Genomic DNA, 16268 nt, shown 5'->3' with positions numbered 1-16268 from the left:
ACTGCTCACGACGACCAATCACGGCTGACCTGTTTTCTGAATCTGAGCCGTGATTGGTCGTTACCTGAGCAGTTGTGATGTCATTTTCAGTCGACAGAAGACAAAATGGCCGCCCCCCAGAGATGGCTAAGAACGAGTGGATAAACACTTAATCCACAAACGCGATATTTATCCGAATGCCCTGTTTCGACTAGTGGCCTTGCATAGAACATATTCTTGAAAAAAATAATGTTTACGTTGACTTCCGCTTTAAGTCATTACTACTATGACTTTGGAAAGAATCGTCCGTGTTGATTCTAAGTCATCCAGGTCATGACAATTCATCCGAATTGAATTCTAACCAGTTTGTCGCCCCCTTGATGTATTTAAATGTAAATAAGATGAAGCACTTTGTACTGTACATTGTTAATTTATTGCACCGCCTTACCTTAGTTGTGTTGTTAGCCGTTTTGTTTGTTTTCTATTCAGCTGTAATGAAAGAATAATAAATCCTTCCTGGTATCATTCCGCCTCGTCTCGTGACTGTCGTTTTGAAGTAAACATAGCCGTGACCCCTCGCATTGTTCACACAAGGGGGTTAGGGTCCTCAAGGTGGGGTCGGGAAAGAAAGGAAAACCCCTTCAACTTCTCTTCATCCTGCCTTTCTCAATTTCGCCCCCACAACAAATCCCTCCTGTAACCTCCCTCGTCTTGGTAATCCTCAAAAGAACGCCCGAGTTTCTTTACTGTTTAATACTAGTTTAATTAACTTTGTCCAGACAGAGTAGTATACCCTGGAGGGGGCATCTTGGAGGAGGCCATGAGGCAAGTCGCCCTTATAAAAATCATCCCGCCTCTAATTTTGTATGCTAATCTCCTTTTTCACGCCGCGCCTCCTTAGCGGCGTGTTCAGGCAGGGGTGGGGTGGGGGGTGAATGTTGGGGAAACTTGTGCAAGGCTTCCTGCGGCTGTTTTATCCCGACGGGCCCACCTATTTGGCTCCTTTCACTTCTCTAGGGCCTGCCTTTGCTCGATTTAACAATGCACGCGGAGCTAATCAGCTCTCTCGGGAATGCGCCGCTGTCGAGGAAGGTAATCCCCCTTCTCCGGGCGCTCTCAATGGCCCGTCGCCTCCGAAAGGACTTTGGGAAAAGGCTTTACACAGATTCACACTGTTCCCTCAAAAGAAGTTAGTTCAAGTATTGTGCCCCAACAAGTGGCTTTTATAAACACATGCCTGCCAAGCGAGCGGAAGAAGTGCCAGGCCCGACCTGGCAGGGGCCAGCGCATGGCAGCCGAGGGCCAACCCCTTCAGACGAGAAAGAGAAGATTAGAGGTCCCATTGAGAAAGAAGGGGGAGCGGTTTCTGCACCTTCCTCCTTTGGCTCAATAATGTGTCAAGGAAACACCTTGTTGACATCTTATTTAGCAAATCACGATAATCAAAAGACACCCCCCCCCCCCCTCCGATGAACCCCCGCATGCCCCGGCGGGATCACTCTGCCCGGCATGAAAAGCAGCATTCCAGATATGTTGCCCTGTGGACACTGGACTGTTAGCACCCAAAGCTAAATGCTAAAGCTATGTAAACATGCATTGTAAAAAAAATACGTTTTTGGAGCTAAAACAGTCATTTAAGTTGGAACAACTTAAAAAATAAATTATCAACATTCATGGCAATAATGTTAGTTCTTTAAATGGGGAGGGGGGAACAATACTATTCTTCACCTTAAGAATGAAGTTACAAGTTAAAAATATCAGGTTTCACTAAATGAATTATTAACGTGACTCAAAGCTCAAATATTTTGTGTGATGGATTACTTCCATTTTTAAAAGTTCATGTTTTATTTATTTATTTTTAGTGTACTAGACTCTTTAAATTGCTTGATGACTCGCTGCAGTATACGTTTGTAATTGTATCAGTACTGCCACATTACTGGTCGTCTTACATTGCTTAATGACTCGCCGCACTTATGTTTTTATGCCCTAAATGCAAATTTTGTTACTATGGTTGTTTGCCGTGTATTGGCTTCAACTACCTGAGACAAATCTTTGTGAGCAATCTACTCTAATATGACACCTCTAATTTGAAAGATTAACCGAATCCGTCCAGTTACTGTCCACTTAACGTTCTTCCCATTTATCATGTATTCATCCTCAAGCGAAAAAAAAAAAGCATTGCTGCGCTTTATGTTGATCATGACTCAGACACACAAACATTTGCCCCCACCCAGCAGGCGACGCGACCTCCGACCGAGGGGTCTGAAGTTCCATGTTCGCGGGCCGGCCCTGCCATGTCCAATTTGCCAACCCACATGAGCACAAGGTGGCGGGGGAGAGATGGACGACAGCGAGCAGGAAGTGTAGGATTTCCAGCAGCCTCTTTCTCACAAACGTTTGTTGACCATCACTTTTAGGCTAAATTACTCGCACTCTGATAGAAGTGCGGATGCATTTCTCAAACATAAGGAATTAAAAAAAATGTTGAAACAAGATTTTAGCGGGAAACAACAAATACATTTGCTTGACCGCCATGTTGGAGGCCCAGATCTGAGATAAGCTAGGAAAGATATTTCACGCATCATTTCCTGTCATTGAAATGAATAGAAATACTATTAATCTGTTCTACACTCCCAGAAAAAAAAATGGCATCATATCACGTTGTATGTTATAAAAACAGTTACAACAATTTAAAATCCTGATCGCTCTACCTCAGTGCTTTCTGGATTCAGGTTGCTAAATATTAGCATAAGCACAGTTAGCATGTTATCACTTCAGCTATTAACGTTAAAAAATATACCCAACCTCAGCGCCCAATTTAAAATCCTTATCTCTCTACCTCAGTGCTTTCCGCGGTGCGTTCTGAAAATTCACTTTGACAGCCTAACACTACCGAGAGTAGGTCTGTTTGGAGAGGCAACGCTCGGAGGCTCGGAGCTGAGCAGAGCGTGTTTGGAGAGTTCAGGATGCACCCTTTGAGTCACTCCTTGCTAAATGTTAGCATAAGAACAATTAGCATGTTAGCATTTTATTGACTCTCACAATTACTTGCTCACGGGGCACAAAGTTGAGTCTTTGTTGCTCTGCCTTTGTAGTTTTTTATACTCTAGATGCTATGTTGCTGTATGTCAGCATAGCCTAATGACTGTTAGCATTTTAGCAACAGTCATTCAAAATTGGTATGATTCTCCTTTTCGTTGAGGCCAAAGTTTAAAATAGTCTTACAAGTTAAAATGCAACAGTTAACAGGCATATTCAAAATTTGTGCATGACTTTTTCTATTTTTTTATTCAAAATAACATGGAAAGATCGCTGATTCTTCTTAGATAGCAAGCAAAGTGAAGAAAAAAAAAAACAGTTTCTAATGCTTGAGAGAATCCCTGACTAATAGGATTTAAGGCTTAGGGGTTCTGGACCTACAACACCTAGAGGGGCGAGGGTCAATATGAATGTGAGAGAAAGCCAACATAGATGAGGAAGAGGAGGGAGGATGTAGGACGCGCTATCATGTGCTCCCATTCCCCAAAAATCTGTGGAATCCGTGTCACAAATTCCTCAAATATCTGTCTGACCGTGTTCAACTTCCATAGAGGAGTTGAAATTAAAAAAAAAAAAGAGCAACGGATAGAGAGGAGACAATAGTGGTGCGTTATCAGTCAGGATTGAGACACAAGCTTCTACTGGGGAGGGGAGGATGGCGGGCGGCTCACCGGGGTGGTCAATCTCCCTGCTCATCCACACAAGAATGGGCAAGGAGAGGAGCATCAGAGGGATCAAGCTCAGCTCATCCCACTGATGTGCACAGGAAACACAAGAGCATGGGAACCCACCGGGGAGCCCGCAGCGCTAGTTGAGGTTCCCCGCGGGGCGGAGGTGACTGCAGATCAAGTCAGGAGGAAACAAACAAGGCGCTTCCCTTTCAGGAATGTGTTCATTTGTGTTTCGTTGGGGATATTTTGGGAGCTTTTGATCAAACGGCAAATGGCCTACTTGAAAAACTTGCTCATCTTAAGGCATTAATAAAGTATATATGCAATCTAAGGCCTTTTCAAACTGCGCTTAGCAAGGTGCGGTGTGCCATTCAATTCATTGTGTATGTAATACTGTATGAAGGCACGAAAACGAAATGCCTTGAAAAATTTGAGAGTGCCATCATGGTGGCAGTAGGAGGGCCCATCCAATAGGACAGCGAATGGCGGAGTGATTTCAGAGCGCTAACAGCACTTGACCAAACAGCGGGAAAAGCCCAACTTAATGCTGTCATCCGCATGTGCTGCCCACGGCGAACACAAAGAAAACGAAGTATAGTGTGAAAAGTGAAGGTTATCTTTTATAATGTAAAAAATGTGCCACTTGGTTGGTAAACGTATCCTTATACGGTCAAGAAACGTACAGCAACAGCACCCTCTAGCGTTAAAAAGTCTTACAACAATAGATTTATTTTAACATTCAAAACTTAAAACAACACTGTGTCATATGTCAGTTTTTGTTCATTATGGCGGCGCCATGTGGACAAAAGCGGTAGTGTTTTGACAAAAGTCAACCACATTTCCCATGCACGCCAGCGCGCAGTGTCGTGAAATTCTGAGCTCTCACTGGCCTGCAAGTTGGACTGAATTGTATTTCTATTTCCAGTGGCTGTGTGGAAGATGAATAGCAATGAAGTAAGGAATCTAATTTCGTTCAAACAATACTTTTGTTTTTTTGTTTGTTTTGGGGCTTCTGCCATGACACCAGTAATAGCGTGTAGACGTTCGAGTTCCTTATTGGCAATTATGCCAAATGGGCAGCATTTAACACTATCTGGTGCTATAAAATGTTAGTTAGAATAATGCAAAAGTCCATTTAACAAGAGAATACGCTGCTGGTAGTAGGTAATTGTCCACTCTCGTTCTTGTCCAAATCAGTTGGAGCAGAATCCGTCCATTTAATTGACACAGAAAATTTACCTGGGAGACATCATTTATTTCTTAAAAAACATTTTACAAGCATTATTGCCATTATTTATGTTATTATTTTGTGTGTTTTTTTCGTGTCCAAATACTGTAGTCATGACAGTCCTAAAATTATTTATGATCACATTGCAAAAAAACCAAAAACAATAACAACAACAAAAAAACAACCACGTGTGCCGTTCTCTCTCCACAACGCCAGGTGCCGCTCTTTCATTTTTCAGGGACCTCCGCTAAGTAGTTTGCGGTTAATCTCGTTTGTTTTCCGGATGTCAACACAGTGTGTAAACACCCATTCACTCCAGCGCGCAACACACAACCGGAGGCAAGTGTCTCCTCCCGGTGACATTTCAGTATCATTTCGGGAATAATCAATCACCCAGAAGCGTAAATATTCACCCCTGGGTGGAGTGTAACTTGGCGGTGAAGTGGCTGGAGGACAAAAGCCCCCAATTTGGTGGCGTAGTCGACGGTTCCGACGGGACTGAAGGTAAACTGCTGAATCGGCACAGGCAGGACCGAACCAGCACGACCATGGCGGCGACCGTCGTGGAGGCTGAGAAGCCGGCGGCGAGTGAAGACGCCACCGCCGGCTTCTCTGGCATCCACGAGCCGGCCTGGGACGACTCTCAGCTGCGGAGGTATACGTTCTCCACCAAGCCCATCCCCAGGATGTCGCACACCGACCCCAGAGCCGAGATGCTCATCAACAACGAGGTAGGAAGCATCCACAATTATGTTAATATATTATGAATATTAGCATAACGCGGGTTTTACTATTTTGCACATTCGTGCCTCTCAGTTTGTACAGCAAGTTTTGCATGCGATGTGCATACTAGGTTTAATCATAATTCATCAATATGTCGCTATATATCTCAGTATTATACTTCCTTTTTTTCACTATTTGCATAGATTCCTGCTGCAGCGAAATTGGACCTGTTATTGGTGTCAAATATGGTTAAATGACTGCATTTGTCTTTTTTTTTATTGCATTCAAGTCCTCTTGAGGTATTATCATTATTACAAATTAGAATGATTAAAATTAACAATATATTTATAATAAAGTAAAATGAATTTATCGCTAACAAGTGGTGACAAGTACAATAAAATAAGAATCAAATTTAATACCAAAAACAATCCTCTCCCGGGATTATAGTATAATAAATATAATAATATAATATTTAAAAGATATGTATAAAAAAAATCCCTGTTGAGGAATTGTAAGATTAATAAAAATAACATGTTTTAAATAACACCACTAAAATAAGGTAATTATTAGTATAATAAAATGAAGCTGTCTCCTCTTCCAGGAATACAACTACAAATATGACAAAATATATTTGGAAATAAAAAAAAGTTACCCCTTGAGGAATGATAGTGAATAGGAATGATACCATATATTTGTTAAATTTACAATAATTTTCCTTGTGGGATTAAAAAATATTTTTAAAATAAACTCACTGTGAGAGATTAGTATAATAAAATAGAATTTATGGGGAGTATAAACGGTATAGAAAATTGATGGATGGAATTTATTAATTTGAAAAAAAAAATCCCATTGAGGAATTATATTATCATTTTATTTTTTATTAAAAAAAAAATATAAAAAAGCATTTTATAATAAAATTACCTTTTTTGTAAGTCCCCTCTAGAGATTAGAATAAGAATAATGAAATTAAATGAGTATATTAAAAAAAATTCTGCATCTATTGTCAGGGTGATTGTTTTAAAAGTGTGACCCACATTGAGATTTGACCTAATTGAACATTATTTGCATATCATGGGAATAATGAGGCTATCTTGAGATACACTAACATTACATCGCAGTACAATTCTTATTTTTTGGCGGGGAAAACACATGCTGGAACTAACATACTATGTGATAGCTATGATGAATCTTGCACCTGAAGTCGTGATTTTAACTTATTGGCTGCAACACATACATTGCCTATAAAAAGTTTACATGCCCTTGTTCAAATGGCTTTTGTGACATAATACAATTAGACCAAGAGAAATCATTTCAAAATGTCACCTATAACCAGTCAGTATTGTCACAGAACCTTCGGGCTTCTGTAAGAATGCGAAGAAAAATGCCAGGAAAAGTCGACTTGAACAGCTGGACTTTATTTGCACTAACACTTTAAATGGTGGCAGATTTGTACTTACTCCCATTTACCATCTGTTTTTAAAATGTACCAGAAACAATAGCTGTGCTACTTTCGATGACTAATCGTTCCAAAAGCTGTAAAAGCTCATCTGAATAGTTCCAAACTGGATTGCGTTCAAGTCATCTGCAACCTGACCTGCAAAGGCTTGTTTGTCACGTCAACGGGTTCATCACAATCAAATGAGACACGGTCGTAGCAGATAACAGAGGTGGGTGGTTATCTTAGCAACTGACCCAAATGACCATCATGCAAGTAATTAGCCCCCGGATGTGCATAAACCTGTCGTCGCATTGATTAATCGACGAGGACACAGATTAACCAGCTACGTATCTTGTGTTGACATTTTTGTGCGTTGAGTTGGTCACAAACTGCAAAACGTTCAGATTGAAAGATGATCTTTCAACGTGACCATTTGGCGCTTTCAACCCAATTTCGAACAAAAAATATAGTTAATATAAAAAGACTATTCACCCCTTTTCAAATGCCAGGTTTTTGTGATTTAAAAAAAAAAAAAACATAACGAGAGCAAGATAAATCATTGCGAAACTTTCTACATAATGAATGTGACTTATAACCTGTACACAAGAGAAAAATGTTTTTGGGAAGGAAACAATTCACAACAGAGATAATATGGTGGCACAATTGTCCACACTCTCTTACTGGAGATGTGGCTGGCTTCAGAATTAACCAATCACAAGCTCATGTCACATCACACACCTGTCACTATTTAATCAACCCCTAATAAAGTTCAGCTGTTCTAGTAATAATTTCATGACATTTCTAGCGGAAGCCTGACAGGGTTTTTTTTTATGCTGGAAAAAGTTCTTGCTGTCATTCTTTTCTTTTTTAAATATATCACAGAGGTGTGTAGACTTTTAGGTGATAGATAGCTATAGCTACAATAAATACAAAACTCTATAAGTGGTAATTAATGAATTTAAGTATATTATTATGTACAAGTACATGTTATGGACAAAAACACATTTCAAGATGCTATTTTTTTCGTGCTATCTTAAAATGGAGCCGTCGTCGTGCCAGCCCGCCCCTTAAACATTAGCTTGTGTTGGTGCAATACATTCAATATTTAAACTCCTTCCCGCCACCAAAACACGGCGACAAAAGGATAAATGGACTTTCCTCGGCTCTCTTAATCGAGTCACCGTTTCGAATGGCACTCACACATGCGAGTGTTGAAGCAAACGACGGAACGTTGCATTCATTGAAGCCCAGTGCAGGCAGGGGCGGCCGCTTGGAATGGAGCGTAGCATAAAAGTGTCTACAGTCATCTCACAAAGCCACAAATTCAACGCCGCACGCTATCGTAAAAGGTGCATATTTTCGCACAAGAGAGTGCGCGTTCTCTAACTTCCTCCTTGCGGCAATCGGGAGCGCGCCTCAGTTGTACGTTCGTGTAGTCACGTAGTCCACATCTCCACCGTGTCAGATTTTGTTCAATGGTGTCCAATGGCACTCTTGCCTGCACCATGCAGACGCCGCTTGGGTGTCGGGAATTCCCCCCCCCCCCCCCCCCCACCCTTGTCATAACATCATAACTCAGTCCGGTGCGTGCATGTTCTGAAATAGTGTTGCCAATTTCCAGAGGATGTTGCTTAAGGTATACTTTTTTTTTTTTTAAAAACACGAGACCTGCGTTATCAGGCAAACCTTTAAAAAACATTCCAGAGATATGAGTATGATTTTCTTGTTATATGTATCAAAGTGATGACTCCTTAAAACCAGTGAAAATGCACTTATTTCAACAATTGGTTAATAAACAGTAATTGGGAATAAAATGGTTTTGTAATAGAATTAAATGCAAAATAAAATTTCGTCCGATTAATTGATAGAGTATTCGATTCTAGAAAAATATGCCAGCGACAGCCCTAGTGGTAAGGTTGAATAACGCAGTGAACATACTGTATGTTCTGTATGTATTTGCAGGAGCCGGTGGTTTTAACGGACACGAACCTCGTGTATCCTGCTCTCAAATGGGACATCGGGTACCTCCAGGAGAACATCGGCAACGGCGACTTTTCCGTCTACATGGCGGAAAACCACAAGTTCCTCTACTACGACGAGAAAAAAATGGCCAACGTGGAGAACTTTGTCCCCAAGTCCAGACGACTTGAGATGAAATTCTCCGAGTTTGTGGAGAAGATGCAGCAAGTGCAGCAAATGGGAGGGGAAGAACGGTAAAACCGTTGAATTCTGTACATTTTTAAAAATAATGTTGTTACTGTATATATATATACAGTGTAGTATATATAGAGTGAAATTCATTTTTTGTTTAAAAAAAAATACACAATACATATTTTTTAAATTTTCTTCGGGAGGTCTGAATGGATTAATGACATATCATTTTCAATTTTATTTTTCATTTATGTTTTTTTTTTAAATTTTCGTCAACTATAAGTACGTTTCTCTCAGTCCATCAATTTCTAATGCAACTCCATCAAAGATGACATGATGTTTTATGTTAGAAGGGCACAAGGGTATTTATTTCATCACTTCATGGACCAAAAAATAAAAGAGAAGAAGTTAAACAAATACTAAAAGGGCAAAGTATTGCAAAATAATCAATTGTAGTTTATATCTTTGATGTTGTCAGCATTAATGGACCAAAATGAAGTCATTTTATTCATTGTGAATTTTTTTAAATAATGGGCCAATTAATCAGTCATTGGAATTTTTATTCTGCCAAATTTCAGAATCGGCATTGGCCTAAAAAAAAAAAAAAGGAAAAATCCATATCAGTCAGGCCCTATTTTTTCCAATCTATTTCCCACACACACACACATCTCAAAATTTGAAGAAAAATATGAGCAGTGAGGGAAAAAAATCTTCATTGATTTTACATGGGATGACCCATGAGCAAGTCTATACATAGACGTAGCCATTATTACACAGCATGATCACGTCTTGCAGCTGTTCTATTCCATACTTTTCTTGCGTACGCTTCCGTTGCCCAGGGTGTACCTGCAGCAGACGCTCAACGACACGGTCGGAAAGAAGATAGTGGTGGACTTCCTCGGTTTCAACTGGAACTGGATCAACAAGCAGCAGGCCAAAAGGAACTGGGGCCAGCTGACATCCAACCTCCTGCTCATAGGCATGGAAGGTACGCAGGTTTGACTTGTTACGCTCGCTTTTTCTCCCTCATCAGAATTACGTTGTGATCGTGTAACACTCCCCACGCTCAGGCAACGTGACGCCGGCGCATTACGACGAGCAGCAGAACTTCTTTGCGCAAATCAAAGGCCACAAGAGATGCATCCTCTTCTCTCCAGACCAGTTTGAGTGTCTCTACCCTTACCCAGTCCACCATCCTTGCGATAGACAGAGTCAAGTAAGTGATGATTTTTACAAATCATAATAAAATAACAAGCGTGAGATACTGTAATTGTTAACGATAAAGACAGAATGACACTATATCGTCGTGCTGCTAAATGTTATTGTTTGTCATTTCCAGGTTGATTTTGACAACCCCGACTATAATAGGTTCCCCAATTTTAAAAATGTTGTCGGCTATGAGGCGGTCGTGGGCCCAGGAGACGTGCTCTACATCCCCATGTATTGGTAAGAATTCGATGTTATGTGCGCAAACATAGATTTGATCGGTCTGAAGAGTTTCCTTAACAGTATTTTCTCTTTTGCGGCCAAGGTGGCATCACATAGAATCGCTGCTGAGCGGTGGCGTGACAATCACAGTCAACTTCTGGTACAAAGTATGCATTTTCAACAGTTTTAAGAACAGTGGCGCCTTGTGATATGAATTTAATCCAATGGCACGTTTTAATATTGTACTTTATAAATAACATACAGTAATGACATCATTAAATAAAGTGTAAAGAATTGAATTGAATTGCCACTTGGGGGCAGTATAATTCAGACATACGGATGTACATGAAGACGGTCACTCCTCGGTAAAGTACGGCAATGTTACTCGTTCTTTGCAGAGGATAAAGAATGTATGCCTGTGAGTATTGTTGTATCTGTCAACATAAGCGGGACTCCGTGAAAGGCCGTGTTGGCAGGGGCGATTTTCCCATCAAAGGCGATGCATGGGCATTGAAATTAAGTTGTAAAATACTTTTATTCTCAACCGATTTTCATGAGGTTGACTTTTTTGTCAAGGGCAAAATATGTGCTAGCAATAAACAACATAAAAAAGACAAACAAAAAAAAACGTAATATTTTGGGAATTATGTGGCGTGGCGCACAGCTGTATGCGGAACAACGTGCCGGCATCGTTACTCTTTTAGTCTTCTTGTCACCCGCACATGGACTGCGCTGACGACTTTGCCACTCCTAGCTAAGCGTCGCCATAGTTATGCAGCTCAAAAGGGGCGTGCCGTATCTACCTACAGTATGGTTACAACACCGATGCTATCCGTTAGCCTGCTTACGGTTTCGCATTGTTTGTTAGCATTAAACTTGTTAGTCTCTATGGCAGAGCTATGTGGTTCGTTTAAATACGCAACGTGTACGACTTTCATCCGGGAGTGGCATTAAAGACGTTCACATCACTTTTTGGAAGGATTGTTCACTTTCTGGGTCACTGGCATCTCAAGGCGCCGCTGTCAGAAAGAGAAATTGTTAGCTCGATAGCATAACTGTCCACATCATTTTTACAACGGTCTGTTTGTGAAATGGTCATGATCCTGATGTCTGTGTTCAGGGGGCGCCCTCGCCCAAGAGGATAGAGTACCCACTGCGAGCTCACCAGAAGGTGGCCATAATGAGGAACATCGAGAAGATGCTGGGAGAAGCGCTCGGCGACCCCCGACAAGTAAAGGCGCTTCGTTTCCTCTTTTTGACAGTATAAACGGTGAACTCCTGCTCAGATGCAACACGTCGAATCGGACCTGTATTTGGGTCACCTACATTGCACCAAAATCCCTGCGGCACGCCCGACCCGGCCAGCAACCCACTTTGTGCTTATATTTATGGCTCACTAACGTCACACTCATAAAGGAGATGCTTTTTTTGTCCCACATTTTAAAACAATTGCCATGAATCCATTCCAGCCCACCAAAACGTAGCAACAAAACATTTTGCAATCTTTTTTTTTTACTATGAGAAAAATACAGTATTTTAACGTTATAAAAACATTCACTCATAACATATTTAAAGAGAATGTAAAGAATTAGACAGGTGGGCATCATGATAATTTATTTATTGCTTATGTTTATCAAAAAAAATACATGGGAAAAGGACTTAGAAAAAAGAATCACATATTAAATCGCAATCGCAATATTGAGGGGAAAAAAAAAATCTCAATTAGTTTTTTTTTTCCCAAAACGTTTAGCCCTGATATCAATCCTAGTTCTCGTTAGCTTGATGTAATATGTCCCCGTTAACATTTTTTGGTGTATTCCCCCTCAGGTGGGACCTTTACTCAACACCATGATCACGGGACGATACGAAGATCCCCACGAGGAGGCGGACCCTTGAAATTGCGGCGTCTTGACTTTTGGACTGATGTCGCTGCATGGCAATAAGCGGCTACCTTGAAACCATCGTGCTTCTCAGAGTGCCATCGTCTTTGCCCATCTCATGGGAGTTGACTGTACTTGAATAAGAGTTTTTCTGTGTTTTGTTGTGTCTCGCTTAGTTATTTATGGCAGTCAGTGTTCTCAGAATGTCTAATTTAAAAGAATAAATAAGCCACTAGGGTGTGCAGTGGATAATAGCTTTGGGATGAATCTCGGTGACAAACCAATAGTGAAGGAGTCAGTAGACCGCTTTTACAATGCCGCCATTTTACGGCATGGACACAAATTGCAAAGGTATGAAGTTGACCTCGCGATTTTACGCCTTTAGGGGGAAGTACCTAAACTGTGTGTAAGGGAAAAGGGTGTCAAGTTGAGTTGTTGCCGCCCAACTAGTATTTCCCGTGCCAGCCATGTGGTCAGGCATCTAATAATCCGATTGCGGGATACCCGTGGCTGCTTGACAGAGGCTAATAAGTCCTTGAGTTAAAACTCAAAAGTCCACGGTAAGTGTGTCTCTCTGCTCTTGTTAGCGCACTTAGCTTAGCTAAAATATCGATCCACTATGCCTTTCAGTGACCCTTCCCGTATCTGTTGCAACCTGCCGATGACACCCAATAACACTGAGTTCAGTGAACATGCTAAATGTATGAAAAAAAATGTTGGCGATATATGTTAGGATTATCTGCGGGTTAAAAATGTCTTTAGGGTGTTTTGTAACAGTTCCTTTCGTTTGTTTTTAGAATTGCAGGTGGGCCGGATCAAATCCTCCACTCCTGTCTGGGCTATGGAAATTTAGTAGGAAATCGTACGAAAAGTAAGCACTTTGTTTGTTCATAACTGCATGGATGGGAAGTATCGTGCTTCTCATTGTGTTGCCCGGTTCACGTTCCTCCATTTAGCTGCTGTCCCTTTTTTTCCTCACCTTATAAGACGGTAAGATCTCAAGCAATCAGGAGGTTGACCACAGTTGACGTAGCCCCTCCCGAGTTTTCGATTTTATTTGTCTTGTTTTTTACATTATTATCTCCCATGGACCATGAAAAAAGTAACAAGCCTGTTTTGAAGAATCAAGGAATTGAAAGTACTGACCTGTTTTTAAATGTAGGGAGTAAAAGTAAAAAGTGGTCAAGGAAATAAATATTCTAGGGACGTACGGATACCTGAAAAATCGATGTAAGTACATTTTAATTTTAAGATGCCAAATTTAACAAAAGTCATGAAATTACAAATTTTTACAAAACGCAACTCTAATTTTCTCTTGAGCTGTTTTTTAAATTGTCATAAATTGATAACGTAAACATGAAAAGCATGTATCTAAAAAAGGCTGTAAAAAGTTCCATGTGTTTAATTGGACAGCAACTTAATTGTTTTCTTACTAAAAATGTGATTTTTTTTCAGGGAAAAAGGTTGGACAAGTATTTTGTTTTTTTGCTTTTTAAAGATTAAAAAAAATAACTTGAATATTACTCAACAAAAACTTGAATATAACTCAACAAAATTAGACTTTTTCATTGGACGACAACACTTTTCTACTAATTACAGTGCGTTACTTTTTTTTGTACAAAATCCTACAAAATTCCCCTGTGAAATGGCTGAACACTTAATCGTGTGAACTCCCCTCCTGCGTGAGTGTAAAAATGTCTTGTTAAAATTATTACTGTCGTTTTTGCCCATTTGAATATTAAACAGTATTAAACACCACTACCCCTGAGGTGCGTTTAGAGCAAATGAATTCACGTGAGCGGCATTATTTCAACACTTCAACAAAATCTTGCAAGCTTTGTGGGAGTGAAAGCTAGCACGGTAATAAATCTTACTACAGTAATTTATATGATGAACAATCTAGTGGGATTAAAAAAAGAAAGAGGGGAGCAGCTCATATATTCAAAAGTATGCAACGGCCAAATAACTTTAGCCGAGGGATTGTCTGTGTTATTTATGTTCTTAATCATTTTTGATTTATACATCAAGGACTATTGGATTAGGACTAGCAAGGACAGCGTTAGAAAAAAAAAAAAAAAAAAAAAAAAGATTTAATATTGCAGCTGCGGATTATATATGTTTAGCAACTACACCAACATTCAGGTTATGTCTTCCTGGCTAAGGCATTTACAGTAAGGCTCGTTTTTAAGGCTTACAGTATACTGCACCCATGATCAGGTTTTAAGCTGCTCGTTAAGTTTTATGGCGGTTTGTGCGATGTACACTGCTGTAATACAAAGATTCAATAGGCTGCATGAACTGCTATAGGATTGGACTATGTGTCATTGTTTTTTTTTTTCTTTCTTCAAACACTGTGTTCCCTCCTACTTTTGCTGAGCCATACGTTGAAGACAAGTTCAAGTGTACTTTCTTGTATATGTGCCAAACACTTCAGAAACCAGTCGAAGCCAATCTGGTTTTGCTCTTAAAAGCACATGTCTATCAAAAGTAGGGTTGCAAAATGTATGACGAATTACCACGGGAGGTTAAGATGGTTGATTTTGTGAATAGAAGTGCTGCTTTGAAAAACTCTCATATTTCCTCAATGGAATGAATAGAAATGCTATAATCTGTTCCAGAAAAAAAAAAAATGAAGTGTTTATGTTATGTGTTTTTAAATCAGGAAAATGGCACTTTATAATCTTGTACTTTATAAAAACATAAGAGCAATAACAATTAAAAAGAATGTAATGTGCCCGGGGGTTATGATACAGTCATACAGACAAGCAAAGAAGAGTAACCACTACTCTCAGTGGCATAAGTATAAGACATCTTGGCTCACGCTAAGATCTTCAGTGCGACACTAATACAAGACATTTTTCAGAGAGGATAAAGAATATATGCCTTTCAGGTTATGTGGATTTTTTTTAATACATGTTCAAAAACGTTTTCATATAGTACAATACTGTTTAGTGCCATTTTTCTTATGGGGCAAAAAAAACTTTAAAACAGATTTTGTTTTTTTATTTGGTGAGGCTCACCACTCACTTCAATGGGGGAAGATAATTTGAGCGTGTTTTGAGATATAAGCATGGTCATGGGAGAAATTATGGGAACGTTTCCAATTTAAAATTCTCACAATTTTGGCGCCCTAATTGAAATATCAACGATGGCGCTACAATAACAACGTGCAGGATTTGTTGTTATTCAAGCGGCGATTTGCAAGGCAACGCTGGCGTAGTTTTGGCTTACGCAGTACTGTAAAACCAGTAGCTACCGTAAATAAGTCAACTTTACTTCACCAAAGCTCACCGTACAAATGAACTGTTCTCATTGTTGCTTGTTTACACTTCCTGTTCATGTGCTGCTCCCAAGTTGCTTGGATTGTCAAACGTACAATAACACCGTGTCAAGCGCCTATCTCCAAATTTTGTTTTCATACCATACACAATACGATGTACTGAAAAAACGTTTTTTGGCTACGAAATGTAATGTTTCACTTCTATGTCTCTCAGTTCTGGGTTTGAATGTGGATGGATACAATTTGACAAAATTTGGAGTTGCGTGTTTTTCACGACTGTAATTTTACACAACTTATGTTGATGGTGGTCTTTACTGAATTGAACTCACCGGTTACTTGTGCTGTTTCTATCATTAAAGAATGTTTGCAGATTAGTGTATTGTTACATTGTCGAAGACGTCATCCCAACAAAAAGTATCTCCGACTTCTTGATGCAAAATACCAAGAAAAG

The 16268-nt window shown here is 39.9% G+C and overlaps 1 protein-coding gene across 3 annotated transcripts; it reads left to right on the top strand.

The window, feature by feature from the left end:
* The first annotated feature begins 5207 nt into the window (after positions 1 to 5207).
* On the top strand, positions 5208 to 16191 carry hif1an (hypoxia inducible factor 1 subunit alpha inhibitor). 3 transcript variants are annotated; one of them, XR_015088559.1, is made up of 8 exons: positions 5208 to 5648; positions 9041 to 9291; positions 10069 to 10217; positions 10300 to 10445; positions 10569 to 10675; positions 10761 to 10817; positions 11778 to 11888; positions 12485 to 16191. XR_015088559.1 is itself a non-coding variant. In XM_086044400.1 (8 exons), the coding sequence occupies exons 1-8, from the start codon at positions 5466 to 5468 to the stop codon at positions 12551 to 12553; spliced, it is 1080 nt and encodes a 359-aa protein (XP_085900526.1). In that variant the 5' UTR covers positions 5208 to 5465; the 3' UTR covers positions 12554 to 16191. The 3 variants fall into 3 exon arrangements, 2 of the variants coding, with proteins under 2 accessions (XP_085900526.1, XP_085900527.1); XM_086044400.1 differs by having other exon boundaries at positions 10761 to 10824; XM_086044401.1 differs by lacking the exon at positions 5208 to 5648 and adding an exon at positions 7906 to 7962 and having other exon boundaries at positions 10761 to 10824.
* The last annotated feature ends 77 nt before the right edge of the window (positions 16192 to 16268 follow it).

This window comes from Filicampus tigris, chromosome 11 (assembly GCF_054856515.1).
Source record: "Filicampus tigris isolate MCC_2025a chromosome 11, RoL_Ftig_1.0, whole genome shotgun sequence".
Taxonomy (NCBI): Eukaryota; Metazoa; Chordata; class Actinopteri; order Syngnathiformes; family Syngnathidae; genus Filicampus; species Filicampus tigris.
The sequence above is the reverse complement of the archived record's forward strand: the minus strand, read 5'-3'. Positions and strand labels throughout refer to the sequence as shown.